This window comes from Ruditapes philippinarum, unplaced genomic scaffold (assembly GCF_026571515.1).
Source record: "Ruditapes philippinarum isolate M1 unplaced genomic scaffold, ASM2657151v2 ctg2164_1_1_1_1, whole genome shotgun sequence".
Taxonomy (NCBI): Eukaryota; Metazoa; Mollusca; class Bivalvia; order Venerida; family Veneridae; genus Ruditapes; species Ruditapes philippinarum.
The window spans coordinates 212,820-231,051 of NW_026863296.1; the positions used below are offsets into that span (position 1 = coordinate 212,820).

The 18,232-nt window shown below is 34.7% G+C and overlaps 1 protein-coding gene across 1 annotated transcript; it reads left to right on the forward strand.

Annotated features, from left to right (window-relative positions):
* The first annotated feature begins 529 nt into the window (after positions 1-529).
* On the forward strand, positions 530-17,980 carry LOC132721748 (glutaredoxin-3-like). Its single transcript, XM_060706115.1, has 10 exons — positions 530-609; positions 4,497-4,611; positions 5,477-5,551; positions 6,095-6,214; positions 7,320-7,404; positions 8,645-8,734; positions 10,913-11,057; positions 12,167-12,277; positions 12,732-12,864; positions 17,727-17,980. Exons 1-10 carry the CDS (start codon positions 545-547, stop codon positions 17,772-17,774), a joined length of 987 nt encoding a protein of 328 aa, XP_060562098.1. The 5' UTR covers positions 530-544; the 3' UTR covers positions 17,775-17,980.
* Positions 17,981-18,232: the final 252 nt, after the last annotated feature.

Sequence of the window (18,232 nt, forward strand, 5' to 3'; positions counted from 1 at the left end):
ACTGCAGTGAAAAATACAGCTTTACAGTAAAATAATGAACAATGAAATAATCATTTTATTTCATCAATATTTCTCCACATTTCATTTAAAAGTTTATAAAAATCGTATGTATTTAAAACTGGGTCATGTTACGCATAAGGTGAACGTGTACTGTATATAATAATTGAGATGAAAATGCTCTGCTAAATAGACATGTTTTCGGATATCGACGGACGTCGCGAGCGTCGCTTCCACCCGTTTTAATTATTCCACGAAAATACGAGAAACCCCGAGAATACGAGAAACAGGGATACAGTAGAGCTTTAATTAGAAAAGTTTGGTGTTTAACATGAGTTTTAAGTATTCAAAAATTTTCCTACATCATGTCCCAGATATTATTTAGTTATTCATAATTAATCACAAAATCCTCATGATATCTAAAATATCTAGAAATATTGGGCCAACTTTTTACCTACTCCGTATTTTACCTTATGATTTCCGCGGAAATTCCGCGGATTACACTATGCCTATTAAAGGGAGATCACTTTTAGAAAATTGCAAAATCATGGGAGAACCGAAAGTAATTTCTGATGCGGTTGGATTTAAGAAAGCTGTAAAAGATACAGGAAGGTCTCTAAATTAACTAGTATTTTACACATTTAAAGAAATATGGCATAGTATTTTACCCCTTTCTAAGGATTCTCAGTATCAGTTCGGCCTTGGCTTAGACTTAAACAAACTCGGCCCCAAGTCATTTCGACCCAGATTTGGTCTTCTTAAAAATCAAAATGCTATAATTATTATACATTGAAAATACTAACTCAGACAAGTATTTAATTGTGTGTCCATATAAACCGGAAAAATTTATTCTATGAAAAAAGTACTGATATATTTTTGAAATGAATGCAGATATTTTCTGGCTTAAGCAGGGATGCCAATTTTCGAACCACTTTTGAGAATGCTGTAAATCCGAGGAGAAAATTAAATTTGCGGAGTGGTGGTCTCTTTTGCCAAGTTTGCTACCGTCTATTGTACATGTAAATGTTTAAACCGTACCGTAAATATTTAGGCCATACTGCTTTTCGGGTATGCTCAGTTATTGTCGCTATTATAGTAAGCCAATGAACGGTAGCGTTGAATATACCGACCAATCGAAGCGTCTTTCAGTAGTTGAAGAAAGCAAAACAAATTTGTGGGCCGATTAGCAAGAAAGATATTTTTTACATGAATCATGGCAGCAATTATATTAACTCCAACAACGCTTCGAAGATCAAAGACTGTGTCAAAAATGTTAAAAATAGATTTATTTTGTATTGGTTAGAGAACATAGTAAATAAATCTATTTTTAACATTCAAGATAAGATGAAGATTATCATTAACTGAATTAAGTTGAAAAGATTGTCAGAAGCACAACTTGTTGCGTATTGACTTCATCGAAATGTCAGATCTGCAACAAATATGTGTGAATCGCTCAGTCACCCAGCCTAGATGCAACACTGCATTTGACTTACACTGTATTGGTGTAATGTAAAAGTTTAAACCCAAAAATTTGGAACAATTAAAGTCCTTACTTATTCCAAGAAGTTTAAGGCCGATTGACTTTTTCATTAAAATATTTGTTTGCAAATGATTATTTTAATATAAGCAGTATAATAAGTTTGTAAATATTTTAGTATTTTCAATATACACTGTTGTTTTAACTTATGTTATAATTTAACCCTTGACCTGCTAAATATTTTAACTGGAGTTATCAAGCTTCCAGTTGAGAAGTGTGTCAGTGGTCAAGTGGATAACGTTGTTGATTTCAAACCACTTACGCATCACAGCTGTGCCGTGGGTTTGAATCTCGACAGGGACTTTCGATTCTTTCATATAAGGAAGCTATGAAGTTAGCTAAAGAAAAGTCTGTGGTTCTACTCAGGTGCCCGTTAGTGCCTGAAATAATGCACAGTAGGGCACCTGAGGTCTTCTTGGAAAGTTGCCATAGGACCTATACTGTGTTGGTTTGATTTAGAACCAACCATAAAAAAAATGGCAATCTCCTGGATAGACCCCTATGTATTTTTCTGGAGTTAAACTTGTATATAATTAACTACTGAATGTTAACAATTTAAGAGTTGCCAACTAGCTATGAAATGCAATGGATGTATTATTTATTTACAGTCATAGAACTTGGAAGGTACATGGAAATATCATTAAACCAAAAGCTATATGTAAAGAATCCTAAATCAACAACCAAAGAAACATAAATATTTGATAATAAACATATTATTTAATGGTCAGATGAGTCATTAAATATTACATTTAGATCTTGGAAATACCATTGAATAATTATTTTTGAAATGAAAATGTGTTTTGGTAAGTGAAGTTTATTTCAGTCTGTCAGTGCTGCTAGGAAAATGCCAATAATAGTTGTCAACCTGCGATAATCACTTTAGGTCTGTTTATTGAAGTAAATCCTTAAGTTCATATTTCTCTTTGTTTACATTATTTTATTCCACTAAAGGAAAAGGGGAAATTTCTTTGTCCATGTGTCAGTCCCAATTTTGTTTGCAGCATAACTCCAAAAGTACTTGTGAGTTTTCCTGCAGACTTAATACACTGACAAAGCACATCAATACTACAGGAATTGCAGTGTGTAAGAACAATAACTCTGACAGCTTTTCCCTACTTTCTTTTGGAGTTTAATTAGAGTTATTTCCCTTAATAAATTATCAGATTGACTTGAAAACAAATTCCAGAGCATAGCTCAAAAATGTACATGTACATTCTTTTCATTGACTTAGTTTTAAACATTTATTGAGATTTGGTTACAAATGAAGGAATTGCTGCTCAAAATTGCATTTGAGCTCCATATTTGCTGAAGAGATCCATAAGTGATATAGAAAACCATCTACATGTACAACGTCATTTCTCATCAACGGTTAACCACTAGAGATAATATTGCTTGTAATTTTATTCATGTTTTTAGATCATAATTGGTAGATCATAACTCCAGTTTGATTGAATTAAGGCCCTTTGTGAAATTAAAAAGTCCTACTGTAGTACATTGTAGTAATAGTTAAACTTTCAAAACATATTTTCTTGAAACCTTATACATGTCTTCCGGATAAAAATAGGAGGCCACAAACCAAAGTTCATACATTGATTTTAATTGAATTATGGTCCTTTGTGAACTTTTGCATGTAACCTTTGTCTTCAAAACTGCTAAACTCAAACACGACTCTTAATACATATGTGTTCAGGATCATAATACATGTAGCAAGGTCAATATCCAAGGCCAGTAACTGTTATGTGGAATTATTTGATGAATGGCCCTTTATTAACATAAAGTTTGCCCATCATTTTGTGCTGTCTGATCATGGTCTGCAATGTAAGCTAATCTGTCAGTACATAATTATCTCGAAATTTTTACCTTAAAAAATTGAATGGTAATGTCCAGATTGAAATATGGACAAGTCCATTTTATATATTTAGAGTGATAAGGGTTAATAAGTATAAAAATGGCAATCAAAGAGATTTCAAATTATTTGTTAATTTGTAACAAGAGCCTAAAGGTATCATGATGTATAGGATGATTTTGATGATATTGTATTGCAAAGTATATGGACTATCAGCATTTAATCCTTGAATCTAAATTAAATGTACATTTGTACTGATTCTGTGAAAATTAATGATGATGAAAGTGTGGAAGTGACAATTAACTGTCTAATAACACACAGTGAACCTGGTGTAAAGTATGTTTATAATTCAAGTTTCAAGGTTGTCTTGTTTAATATGTTTATTTTGTAATATTGGTATATGTCAGATAAATGTTTGACTTAAATTGACTTTGTTTTAGTTTGGAAGCTGTGTGAGACTCTCTCAGGCTAACATATGAAAGGTCTTTTCCCCACTTGTAGATGGGGCTCTTCTCTCTTAAATTTTTGGGAAAATCACCAGATTTGGGGGGGAAAAGGGGAATACAAACTTGATGTATGTATCAGATAAATGTTGTGTTAGATTGACTTTGTTTCAAATTAGGATGCTGTATAAGAAATTCTTGATATTACATGCTTTTCAATGGACAGTGAAATTATTTTTGATAATATAAAATATAACTTTCACAGTAGCATATCAAATATAACTTTCACAGAAGCTGACTATGTCTAAAGGCAGATAGAAAGAATATATGAGCCGTGCCATGACAAAACCAACATAGTGCGTATGCGACCAGCATGGATCTAGACCAGCCTGCGCTTCCGTGCAGTCTGATCAGGATCCATGCTATTCGCTTACAAACCCTATTACAAGTAGAGAAACTGATAGCGGACAGCATGGATCCTGATCAGACTGCGCGGATACGCAGGCTTAATAAGTTATATGTTAAAAAGGGGTGCAATATTCTTTAGAAATACACTCTGTTGTGGGTAAAATGAACTTGATTATAAGAGGCACATACACATCTGTACATATCATTTAAATAAAAAATGTAACAAAAGAATTATTCTTCAACAACAACGTTAAATTTATTTCAGTAATCTGTGTGTAGTACATTTCTCAGCGACATGGGCGCCACAATGTGCTCAGATGAACGATGTCGTCAATGAACTGGCCAAAGACTCGCAATTTTCAAGCACGCATTTCTTTACAGTAAGTTTGTTTTGATTGGAATTTCTTGAGTTACTTGTTTGCATTCTAATACTGGCAGTTTTAAGCAATTAAGCGTCTAGTTTTGGTCAGCAGCAAGATCTTCGTACAATCTAACACTGGCTGATGGTTCAGGGCCGGAATGTCTTGCTCATTGCCAGTAAAAAGCCTCTGCAGGGTTTTTCACTTTACAATTACCTGCAAGCTGGATATTCCTAACTTAAAAGACAATTAGATTATTTTTCTTGCATATTACATATAAATTTGAGTATTTATCAAAAGGAAATTACGGAAAATTATATTTATTAATAATTTATACATGTATCAAGCTTGTTTCTCTTAAGAAGCATATGACAGCCTCCGAGGTGGAGGGGTTAGAGTCGATGACTTCTAATCCAGTTACCTCTCTGGCGTGGGTTCGATCCCAGGGAGATGCTTTGGTAGTTTTGCACGGAGGAAGGTAGTCTAGTAAAGGTGTAACTCTCCAGGAACGATGGTTAGGAAAATACCCGCCTATATGACTGAACTACTGATGGAAAAAGGCGTAAAATGAAACAAACAAACAAAACTTAAGTAGCATATTTATTAAAACTTAATTCATTGACAAAGAATCATGCAAGTGTACATATTTATGAAGATGTTAACTTGATGTCATTTTAAAGCATGCGACCCGACTTGTTTTACCCATTGTAACAAGGCTCTGCAAAGTTTCCTCAGAACAGTTACCAAAGAGTTTGATATTCCGGATTGTACCGGAAACTGGTGTGTCACATGATCTTGCACCAATCCCCTGAATAGTCTCAGGGTTAGATGAGTCACATGCTTTAAAATGACATTATTCTGTAAACAATTTGTCATATACTTTCAGCTTGAGGCAGAAGATGTGCCAGAAATATCGGAGGAATTTAGTATCTCCGCAGTCCCAACATTTATATTCATAAAGGTACATTGTACTCTTTCGTAAATTGTAAATAACTTTAAGCGAGAGTTTTTTTGTCTGTCAACATAAAGAAAAGAAATGAGCTGATTTGACATTTTCCAATCTTATTTGTTAGAAAAATCAGTCTAAATGCGTACTCAAGCACATGTAATTTTCCATAAGTTGTTTCTTTTCATGATGACTCTAGGCTAATTTATGGGCTATTTAACACTTGCTTGAAAAGCAATGACTAATCTGTGTGCTTTAATTTAGCTTAAATATTATGATATCAGATTTAATTGTTACACACTTCTGGAACCAAAAGCGTTTATCGTTCTGACATCATTATATACATGTAGTAAGGCCAGTCTGCATATTCATGTTGTAAAACCGGGCTCTAAACTGTTGTTTGACTTGCATTAAATTTTCATCTTGATATCCCCTAAAATTAATAATCGGCAGTTCCAAAGATGGAAGCTGGACAAGTCCATTTTATAGTTCAGTAGATGAAGGGTTCAGTTACTACCTTTGCTGATGTTGTATCATGATTCTTTGATATTCTTACAGAATGGTAACACTATAGGCAGACTTGACGGGGCAAATGCTGCGGAATTGACGAAGAAAGTTAAATTGTTGTCATCGGAAAGTACAGTCAGTATACCAGATATACCGAATCCTCCAAAACAGGTTTGAGGATCATTTACAATAAAATCAGTAAAGTTCGTAAAGCATTTAATACCACTTGCCTGTCATGGCTGTGGGTTTTGGATTGTGCCGTGGACTTTGAATTCTTTCATGTGAGGAAGTTATCCAGCTAGCTGAAGGAACATTGGTAGTTCTTCTCAAGTGCCTGTTTGTGCCTGAAATAATGCACCTGAGGTCTTCCTGCGCCAGGAAAGCTGGAAAGCTGCCATATGGCCTTGACAGTGTTGGTGCAATGTTAAACCTCACCAAAAAAAATAAAGGATTAAATTGTGTGGATTGAAGATTTTTACAAAAAAGAATGTATGTTAAGTTATATCAGTCTGACATAACTGAACATAGAAATTTGCATACTGGTATATGTAACCTTGCCATTTAGTAGAAATGTTGATTTTGTGAAATTTAGTCTTAGTCAAATATCTGATTCTATATTATTTGTTTATTTCAATAGTATACTTTATCACAATTTGTCATCATATTTGTAAGGATTTAAATTAACAGACAAGATTGGCTAGTAACTAAGCAATTTTCTGTGTAAATTTGGAATTTTTACCTTGAGAAAATCTTAATAGTTGAAAATGATGCTTGGTTTTCTAAGAATTGTCGGCAGCATGATAATGCAGTCAGCATGGCTGTATGTAATGTCATTATGACTGATTTAATGCTGCATTGACGCATGAAGGTGGTACATATACATAATTTTGCTCATTAGATAAGATTTAACAGTGCAAACTGTGATGTAAAATCAGTTAATTAAAAGGCTTCAAATAGTCAAGCAAAAATTGATTTTTGTTACGGCCTTGATTGCTCTTAAGTTCTATTCCTTGGAAACTTGTCCATGAAGAGCGTTCTGAGTGGCCGAGCATTGCTGGCATCTGGATAAGCACTCCATGGTTTAGAATAACAGTGGTCTATACTGACCACATCTAGTATAAGTCGGGACATCATTATGTCTACAATAATATAGACACCTCAGTCTTCCTGAAATATTAAACAATCAAAAATAGGGGTCATGACATCATTTTTAAAAAGATAAAAAGTTGACATTTTGTAATAGGAATATTAGCTCATAAAGTGTTTTCTTTTGCAGGATTTAAACACAAGACTGAAACAATTAATCAATTCTGAAGATGTTATGTTGTTCATGAAAGGAAATCCAGAGCAACCAAAATGCGGTAAAAACTGAAATTTGTTTTTAGCTTGACTAGTTTTTGCATGCAAGTTAGTTTTTCAAAACTACTGAAGGAAAATGGGTTAAAAGAACAACACTTATTTGAGACCATAATCAAAGGTCCTTAACTGTGACATTGGTTAAGACAGAATAATGTCCCTTTTTGAATTTAGAAAAATTCTACATAATCTAGCATTCTAGGCTCTTGTTTTACTATCAAGCAGGGAGAATAGTCAAGCATGCTGTTCTACTGTTGGTTATTTTTAGCAATTTTTTTGGAAAAAAAGGAGAGGTATTGTTATAGTCCTGGCGGCGTTGCCGTCTGCAAACTTTTATCTAGATCATAACTTTTTAAGTTCTTGGTGTATTGTCTTCATACTTGGTCACAGCAACCATTTGGACAAGACCTTTCAGTAGACCAGACTAACCTTAACCTTCATCCATAAATGACTTTGGCCTTCAAGGTCAAATGTCCAAATTTTGCTTGTTCTTGTTTTGCTGTTTCATAAATTCAGAAATAACATATTTGATTAATGTCAACTCATGCACCTGTGTCAAAAATGGCACTGCCAAGAATAAGTTTTATATACAAAGTAATAGAGTTGGAAAGTCATCACCTGAGAAAGTACAATGCCCAGATCCTTAGATTATAGATACTTGCAAGTAGCAATACTTTATGGTTATTAACATATGATATAATATAATTGTTGGCGTTTTATCAAAATTGACAACGCCCTGCGGCTCATTAAGACTACAAAGACTTATATAGGAAAACACATAATAATCACATTGATACAGATCTTCTTATTAGGCAACCACTTTAATGTTCACACAGATGTGTCAACAATGTCAAGATTACCTCAGGTGACTGCAATTAACCTGTAATAAATGTCTGTACGTTATAGTAATGAAATCAGCTGTGTTAGTAGATGGAAGAGGCAGAGCATTTATTTCTACACCTTTGCTTATAAACTCAGCCTCTTGAAAGGAAAAGTTCAAGTCAGTCCTCACTATAAATCGCTTAGTCTGCATGAGGCAACTGGCCCCATGTTCACAAAGATTTAAGGATCAGGATCAAATTTTAAAACTCAAATATTCTCCATTATCCTGATCCTTAAATCTTTGTGAACACGGGGCCAGGGTTTTTAGGTTTTCTGAAAATTTTAACTTGCACTCATGGGGATTGCATATTGTCTGCATTTTTTCAACACAGTGAAAAAAAAACAAAATATATATTTTTTCAGGATTCAGCCGCCAGATTGTACAGATATTAAATGATGCAAAAGTAAAATTTGGCTCATTTGACATCCTACAGGATGAAGAGGTCAGACAAGGTAAATTTAATAGTAATGTTCAGGTAAGATAAGGAAAATATATTAATGATGGCAAGGATTTTTTTTTTGGCTTATTTTATAGATATAGATAGATATTCAGTTTGTATTCCTAATTGAAAATTGTATATGATTTTCCTAGGCCACAGAAAAAAATTCCAAATGAAAGTTAACAAAAAAAAATATTGAAGAGTAAACTCTAAAAACTTTGAAAATAAGGGCTTCTTCACTGTTATGGTGCTTAAGTGTTTGAAGATGCCATCCTAGACAATGATTCTTTGCATTTATTAAATCATTGCAAAAATTAAAGTAATGCATTGTGAGAAAAAACCTTGAACCCGTTGAAGAGAAGTACAACAGTTTTTGACCTGGATAATGAATATATTCCTCATCATAAGATGTGAACTACATGTATATACAATTGTGTTTATCCAGCAATAATTTTATACAATGCTTACACTGACCTATCAAGGCTGACAGCAAATTAACACTTATGAATAGAATTATTGTGACTTGATTTAATTTTATGTTATAGTAATTAGTAAGGAGATGTAACTGATAAATCACTTTAGCAACTGTTTAACCAATAAACCTATCACCTACTCATCACGTTTTATTACAATAATTGTCGGCACATGTTTGACCCATAGCCTGATAAGTTATGATGTTTTTAGATTACTCAGGTGTGTAAGCAAATACAGTCATCTTTTTGATACTTTGTCCATCTGAAAGTGTATGGAGTTTGATTTTGCATTGTTTTTTCTCAACACTGTGTCCTTCTTTTCATTCATTGTCTATATTTGGGCCTGAAGGTGATAAAATTTCATATTAATTTTCATACCTATCTAGAGCAGAGGTTTTGCAAATGGTTAATTTTCGTAATAAACTTGGCAGATTATGAGACACTTCAACTGTAAATTTTAATGATACTTCTTACATGTCACATGCATGAGGTGCATCAGATATATTGCTCTTTTGAAATTTAACCTTTGACTTGTGGTTTTAGTTGGGGTTAAGGATTGTGGGAAGGGTTTGTATCAAGATTATGATAAAGTTATGATTAGGCATAAGATTTATCTGTAAAAAATATTTGCGGGTTAGTTATAGAAATTATTTGATAATCTGCATTTCTGACTATATAGAACATGTATATTAATATGAGTACAGTGTGTTTGAAGCATTTCGCCTTGGATCTAGATTCATGCTAACTTTTCATGAAAAAAATGAAAAATGAATTTAAAATTAAAATATTGTGAAGGGAACAACGAAAGTATTTTACACATTGCAGACAGCAGTTTCAATCAATGTTTAGGTCGTTTTCGGGAGTTTTCATAATAGACATTTAGGCAAAATGAAAATTGTTTAATAGAATTTCTTTAAACTTGGCATGTTGTTAGAATATAATAACAGAAACATTTTAAGCAAAAAAAAAAATTGGGGTCACCATTCTTGTTTCCTTAATTCCCAAAATGAGGTCAAAATATGCAAAAAATGGCTCTTACTGCATAAGTCATGCAGTAAAAATATGGTGATAAATTCTGCAAAATCGGTCATTAATCACACGTACCATGTAACTTATTACTTAAATCTTGAATCTCTTTACTTATCTTAAAAATCTTAGTGCATTTTTCTCAAGTTTGATTTTCTTATAATAGTTTGGCCCATATTAAGGCATGCAGCTTTAAATATTAAAGTGACATACATCAGGGTTTGAATTTAAGTTGGCATACTGGCAAAATGCCAGTTAAAATCTAATAATGCCAGTAAAAATTACTCAAGCTGTCATTTATTTGCAAGTGACTGTTCATTTTGGACGTTTACATAATTGTTATCTTCAGAGCTGATGATGATGCTTTGCAACTGCCTGCTGTATAAACTGATGATGTTTACTGTGCCAGATGCAGTAACTGATGACGTTTACCTTTAAAAACTTAAAAACCAATTTTTGGTTGCACTATTTATTTTTTCTGTGACTATATTTTGATGGACTATTTATAACAGCCAAACACTATTTGTTAGAGCATCCAAGATGTTTTATCGGGGTCCATTGTAAATGCGTGACACTGTTCTTTAAAGTGTTTACTTTTAAGCTGAAATATTTGTTCATTTTACACATTTTATTTCATCAATATTTCTCAATATTCATTTATAAGTATATAATAAACTGTTGTTATTATTCAGGTTTGAAGACATTCTCAAACTGGCCTACCTATCCACAGTTATATGCTAAGGGAGAGTTACTTGGAGGTTTAGATATTGTGAAAGAGCTGGCAGAATCAGGGGAACTAGAGTCACAACTTCCAACACAAACCTCCATAGAAGACAGGTATATCTTTTGATATTTAAAAATAAATCTTAATTTATTTCAGAAAATTATTTACATATTTTTAAGCATGAAACAGTGTCTCCTCTTCGACCTTTAAGGATCAAGTTAGAGGCAGTTATCACTGTGTGATTGAAAGGGGTGACTTAAATTATCAGTTAGAGTAACTGGAGTCTATGGGTCCCTGAGCTCCAGCAGCTGAGGTGGTTTTGTCCCTGGTATTGTTTTAAGTTTGTAACACCAGAGGTTAGACAAAAATCATCATTCCTGTTTCAGCTCCATCTGGCCTTAATTGTGTTGGTGCACCTTAAAACCAAACAAAGATTTTTTAAATAGATAAAACATGCACCAGTCCTCTCAAGGAAGTGGAAGGACTTTAATTTTTTTTTTTTTTTTTTTTTTTTTTAAATATCTTGAAAAGGCCACATCTTGTGAGCCAATGATTGGGGAAAAAATCTTTGCTAAATACATGTATCAGCATAGTGTGATTTAGATATATATGAGCCACGTCACGATAAAACATAACATAATGGGTTTGCGACAGCATGGATCCAGACCAGCCTGCACATCCGTGCAGTCTGATCATGATCGATGCTGTTCGCTATCAGTTTCTCTACTTGTTATAGGGTTTGTAAGCGAACAGCATGGATCCTGATCAGACTGCGCGGATGCGCAGGCTGGTCTGGATCCATGCTGGTCGCAAACCCATTATGTTGGTTTTGTCATGGTGCGGCTCATATGATATATGAATCTTCAGCTGGGTCAAAACAAAACCATCGCTGTTAGACAATAGTCAGATAAAAAGTTGACGCAATTTGTTATCATTCCCAGATGTTTGGGTAAAAGCCAACCAAAAAAAAGAAATTGGAACTGTCCATTATCAATCTAGTGGATATAAAGACAAAAATTTGGAGTCAGCCAACAGTATAGAGCTTGGTCAGACTTCACAGATATGCAGACTGGCCTCCCTCTATTCTAGTGGCAAAGGCTGAGCCGGGTTTCAGCAAGAAAAAGGTCAATTATAAATGTATGTACAAAGTTTTTCCAGAGCTGTTCTCAGAGAATCAGGTCAGCGAATCTTTGACTTAACATGACTGTTTTAAACATTGTAGGTTAAAAGGTCTGATAAATACATCACCAGTGATGTTGTTTATGAAGGGAGATCGTGAAATGCCGAGGTGTGGATTCAGCAAGCAGGCTATTGCCATGTTAAACGATTCTAGGTAACTAAAGTTAATTTTAATATTACAGAATTTTAGTCGTTCCATTAAGCTCCATTTGGCTTTTATATTATTTGACGAAGCCATCTCTCTGGTGAATAGAAGATTAATGGCTCTAGTTAGTTCTAGGCTCCTGCCCTTAATAATACACAGAAGGGCAATATGACCATAACAATGTGAGTGTGATTTCAAACCAAACAAACCAAAAAAAGTTTGAGATTTTTTCGTATGAGGGAAGCTATCTAGATAGCTATTGAATGGTTCTACTCTGGTGCCAGTGCCTGCTCATGTCTGAAATAATTCACAAAGAGGCACCACAGGTTTTCTTCTACCAGTAAAGCTGAAAAGTCATCATATCATATATCCAACAAATGTATTATCCACCAACGAAAATTTCCTGAATCATGTTTTGATTATGACCCTCTTGTTTGATGTTGACTTTTTTCGTATTTTTTAGTGTGGAGTATAAAACATTTGATATTCTTTCTGATGAAGATGTGAGGCAGAATCTTAAAAAATACTCCAACTGGCCAACATATCCTCAGTTATATGTGAAAGGTGAACTAGTGGGTGGCCTTGACATAATGAAGGTAGGTTAATAAACATTGCAGTGTACTGCTTGATTCTTGAGAGGTTTTTGCATAGTTTAATGTTGTTAGCTCGACTTTTCTATGAAAAGGGGAGCTATCCTACTCGCCCCGGCGTCGGCGTTAGCGTCGGCGTTGGCGTCACACCTTGGTTAAGTTTTTCGTACCACCCCACTTTATTTCAGAAGTATTACAAGTATGGCTTTGAAACTTACCATACTTGTTCACCATCATAACCTCCATCTACAGACAAGAGTACATAACTCTGTCAAGGTTTTTGACAGAATTATGGCCCTTTTTTGACTTAGAAAGTGTATTGAGCTTGGTTAAGTTTTTTGTACCACCTCACTTTATTTCAAAACCATTGGAGGTATTGCTTTGAAACTGACCATACTTGTTTACCATCACGACCTTCATCAACAGACAAGAGGACATAACTCTGTCAAGGTTTTTGACAGAATTATGCCCCTTTTTGACTTAGAAAATACATTGAATATGGGTAAAATCCACTTATTGCCTTAACCCTTTGAGATATTGCTTTGAAACTTTTAATGCTATTTCACATCATTACCCCCATCTGTACGCAAAAGAAGGTAACTCTGTCAAGGATTTGTTTTAAAAATTAAGGCCTTTTATCGACTTAGAATCTTGGTTAAGTTTTTAGTACCAGTCCACTTTTTGACTGAACTGTTTGAGATATTAATTTGAAAGTTGGAATACTTGTTTACAATCATGATTCCCAAACATGTCCAGGAGAAGGTAATTCTGTCAAAGATTTTATTTGAATTATGGCCCTTAACTGTCAATGTTTTGTATTATAGGCAAGCACTAAAAAACTTAAAAAATCTAAAAAAATTCATTCCTATCCACTTGTTCACTTTACCATAAATTATGTCATATAAACATTGCTGTAATATTCAAGGGTATCAAACAACTAGTTATTTTTCTCTTTTTGTACTTGAAATTAAAATCAGTAGTATATGCATATTTCACATTTTATCTCGCCTATTTGATTGGTGGACAAGTTACACAATTCAGTAAAATAATTCTTCACTAAATATCTTAATGCTCATGGCCATTGTTCACTTTAAAAATACAGAGATTCTTGTATTGCCTTTTACTGCAAAAACTTTTTAGCTCGACTTTTCTATGAAAAGGGGAGCTATCCTACTCGCCCCGGCGTCGGCGTTAGCGTCGGCGTTGGCGTCACACCTTGGTTAAGTTTTTCGTACCACCCCACTTTATTTCAGAAGTATTACAAGTATGGCTTTGAAACTTACCATACTTGTTCACCATCATAACCTCCATCTACAGACAAGAGTACATAACTCTGTCAAGGTTTTTGACAGAATTATGGCCCTTTTTTGACTTAGAAAGTGTATTGAGCTTGGTTAAGTTTTTTGTACCACCTCACTTTATTTCAAAACCATTGGAGGTATTGCTTTGAAACTGACCATACTTGTTTACCATCACGACCTTCATCAACAGACAAGAGGACATAACTCTGTCAAGGTTTTTGACAGAATTATGCCCCTTTTTGACTTAGAAAATACATTGAATATGGGTAAAATCCACTTATTGCCTTAACCCTTTGAGATATTGCTTTGAAACTTTTAATGCTATTTCACATCATTACCCCCATCTGTACGCAAGAGAAGGTAACTCTGTCAAGGATTTGTTTTAAAAATTAAGGCCTTTTATCGACTTAGAATCTTGGTTAAGTTTTTAGTACCAGTCCACTTTTTGACTGAACTGTTTGAGATATTAATTTGAAAGTTGGAATACTTGTTTACAATCATGATTCCCAAACATGTCCAGGAGAATTCAGTAAAATAATTCTTCACTAAATATCTTAATGCTCATGGCCATTGTCCACTTTAAAAATACAGAGATTCTTGTATTGCCTTTTACTGCAAAAACTTTTTTTATTGGCAAGCAATAAAAAAGTCGAGCGCGCTGTCTTACGGACAGCTCTTGTTTTTAGCTCACCTGTCACAAAGTGACAGGGTGAGCTTTTGTGATCGCTTTTCGTCCGGCGTCCGTCCATCCAGCGTCCGGCCGTAAACTTTTGCTTTAAATGACATCTCCTCATAAACCACTGAGCCAATTTCATCCAAACTTCACAGGAATGTTCCTTTGGTGGTCACCTTTAAAAATTGTTCAAAGAATTTAATTCCATGCAGAACTCTGGTTGCCATGGCAACCGAAAGAAAAATCTTTAAATATCTTCTTTTAAACAACCCTAAGAGCTAGAGCTTAGATATTTGGCATGAAACATCTTCTAATGAGTGTCTACCAAGTTTGATCAAATAAAAGCCCTGGGGTCAAAATTGGCCCCGCCCCAGGGGGTTATTGATTTTCCCTATATGCATATAGTAAAAACTTAAAAAATCTTCTTTTAAAGAACCCAAAGAGCTAGAGCTAAGATATTTGGCATGAAACATCTTCTAGTGAGTGTCTACCAAGTTTGTTCAAATAAAAGCCCTGGGGTCAAAATTGGCCCTGCCCCAGGGGGTCATAGATTTTCCCTATATGCATATAGTAAAAACTTAAAAAATCTTCTTTTAAAGAACCCAAAGAGCTAGAGCTAAGATATTTGGCATGAAACATCTTCTAGTGAGTGTCTACCAAGTTTGTTCAAATAAAAGCCCTGGGGTCAAAATTGGCCCCGCCCCGGGGGGTCATTGATTTTCCCTATATGCATATAGTAAAAACTTAAAAAGTCTTCTTCTAAAGAACCGTAAGAGCTAGAGCTTAGATATTTGGCATGAAACATCTTCTAGTGAATGTCTACCAAGTTTGTTCAAATAAAAGCCCTGGGGTCAAAATTGGCCCCGCCCCAGGGGGTCATTGATTTTCCCTATATGCATATAGTAAAAACTTAAAAAATCTTTATTTTAAAGAACCCAAAGAGCTAGAGCTAAGATATTTAGCATGAAACATGTTCTAATGGGTGTCTACCAAGTATGTTCAAATAAAAGCCCTGGGCTCAAAACTGGCCCCGCCCCGGGGGTCATTGATTTTCCTTATATGTGTATAGCAAAAACTTAAAAATCTTCTTTGAAAAAACCCAAATAGCTAGAGTTTAGATATTAAGCATGAAACATCTTTAAGTAAATATCTACAAAGTTTGTTCAAATAAAAGCCCTGGGGTCAAAACTGGCCCTGCCCCAGGGGTGTCATTGTTTTTAACTATATGTGTATAGTAAAAACTTAAAAAATCTTCTTTTAAAAAACCCAATGAGCTAGAACTTAGATGTTTAGCATGAAACATCTTCTTATGGGTGTCTACCAAGTCTGTTCAAATAAAAGCCCTGGGGTCAAAATTGGCCCCGCCCCAGGGGGTCATTGATTTTCCCTATATGCATATAGTAAAAACTTAAAAAATCTTTATTTTAAAGAACCCAAAGAGCTAGAGCTAAGATATTTAGCATGAAACATGTTCTAATGGGTGTCTACCAAGTATGTTCAAATAAAAGCCCTGGGCTCAAAACTGGCCCCGCCCCGGGGGTCATTGATTTTCCTTATATGTGTATAGCAAAAACTTAAAAATCTTCTTTGAAAAAACCCAAATAGCTAGAGTTTAGATATTAAGCATGAAACATCTTTAAGTAAATATCTACAAAGTTTGTTCAAATAAAAGCCCTGGGGTCAAAACTGGCCCTGCCCCAGGGGTGTCATTGTTTTTAACTATATGTGTATAGTAAAAACTTAAAAAATCTTCTTTTAAAAAACCCAATGAGCTAGAACTTAGATGTTTAGCATGAAACATCTTCTTATGGGTGTCTACCAAGTCTGTTCAAATAAACAAATAAAAGCCCTTGGGTAAAAATTGGCCCATGGGGGGGGGGGGGGGGGCTATATACAGGTGAGCGACCTCAGGGCCATCATGGCCCTCTTGTTTTTGTTGTTGTTTTTTAAAAACATTACAAGTTCCCATTCAGTTACACATAGCCGTGCACTGAGGGCCACTTTGTTTTTTAAGAATTAAACACATTGAATACTGCTGTTCTGTAAAACACGTCATGATTAAGATTGTTGCCTTCAAACCACTTGCCCCTCACCCTGTGGGTCTGAATCCAAATAGGGACATGGATTCTTCATGTGAGGAAGTTCACCATCTACCTTACAGAATATTGGTGGTTCTACTCAGTGCCTGACATAATGCACGGGAGTGCACCATAGGTCTTCCTCTACCAGTAAAACTAGTATGTTGCTTTATTACCTATACTGTGTTGGTGTGACATAAAAGCAAGCAAAAAAAGGGAAAAAAAAGAAAGTAAGAAACCACATGTTCTAAAGATTAGGCGCTTGGGATTGGAACTCCAGAAGAGTTACATAAATTGTGCCCCTTGAGTCAAAAGTGTATCATTGTTTGCTTCTGTTGCTTTTTGGCATTTGGCAATAAGTAAATTTATAGTGATTTGGTATGTTGTATAGAAGTCATTATATGAGCCGCGTCACGACAAAACCAACATAATGCATTTGCGACCAGCATGGATCCAGACCAGCTGCGCATCCGCGCAGTCTGATCAGGATCCATGCTGTTCGCTTACAAACCCTATTACAAGTAGAGAAACTGATAGTGAACAGCATTGATCCTGAACTGCAGGGATGCGCAGACTGGTCTGGATCCATGCTGGTCGCAAACGCATTACCTTGGTTTTGTCATGACATGGCTCAATTATTACTTTGTATACATGACAATTATTTTTCTATGACAAATAATCCAAAATTTGGTCTGATAAACACCAAACATGTTATAAAGTTCATGTTTGCTCTTTCTATGGAAGGAGAAAATTCTTGTTTCTGAGGCATAATGTGCCTTTAACATTTAAACTGTGATACTTTTTTTGTAATTTCAGGAACTCAACGACTCTGGAGAGCTGGGGACAATTCTGAAGGAAGGATAGACTAGTTTTTTCGTGATATTCAGACTTAAGTTATAGCAGAACATCTATATATCAACTTTTCTGTGTCTTTTTTTAAACCCTTACCCTAAATATCCTAAATGGACTGATCCATCTATCAATTTGGGCAAAACCATTCATCATTTTAAGGGAAAATTTTCAAAATAAGTACAAACTAAAAAGCGAACAGTGCAGACTATATATCAGATGGCACAGATGTGCTGGCTGTTTTTGGTCTGCACTGATCATATGGGTAGAATCTCCAGCCGTCATCAGGGTAAGGGTGACAATGTTAGGGGACGTATGTTAGTATTTTGTGATATATCTCTTAGTGTGTTAGGAAAACAATAAATGATATTCATTTATTACATATATATTAGATAAGATTCTAGTCTAATAGTTTTAAAGTTATCAACAATGACTGTATTTTCAAAGACAATACTGTGTGAAACATTTAAGAT

Bases quoted from the DNA above. Each gene is read 5' to 3' on its own strand.
- LOC132721748 (XM_060706115.1), top strand. From the start codon at position 545: ATGGGAGAACCGAAAGTAATTTCTGATGCGGTTGGATTTAAGAAAGCT. The intron at 4,612-5,476 runs GTAAGTTTGTTT...ATATACTTTCAG, and splicing joins CAAGCACGCATTTCTTTACA to CTTGAGGCAGAAGATGTGCC. The intron at 5,552-6,094 runs GTACATTGTACT...ATATTCTTACAG, and splicing joins CAACATTTATATTCATAAAG to AATGGTAACACTATAGGCAG.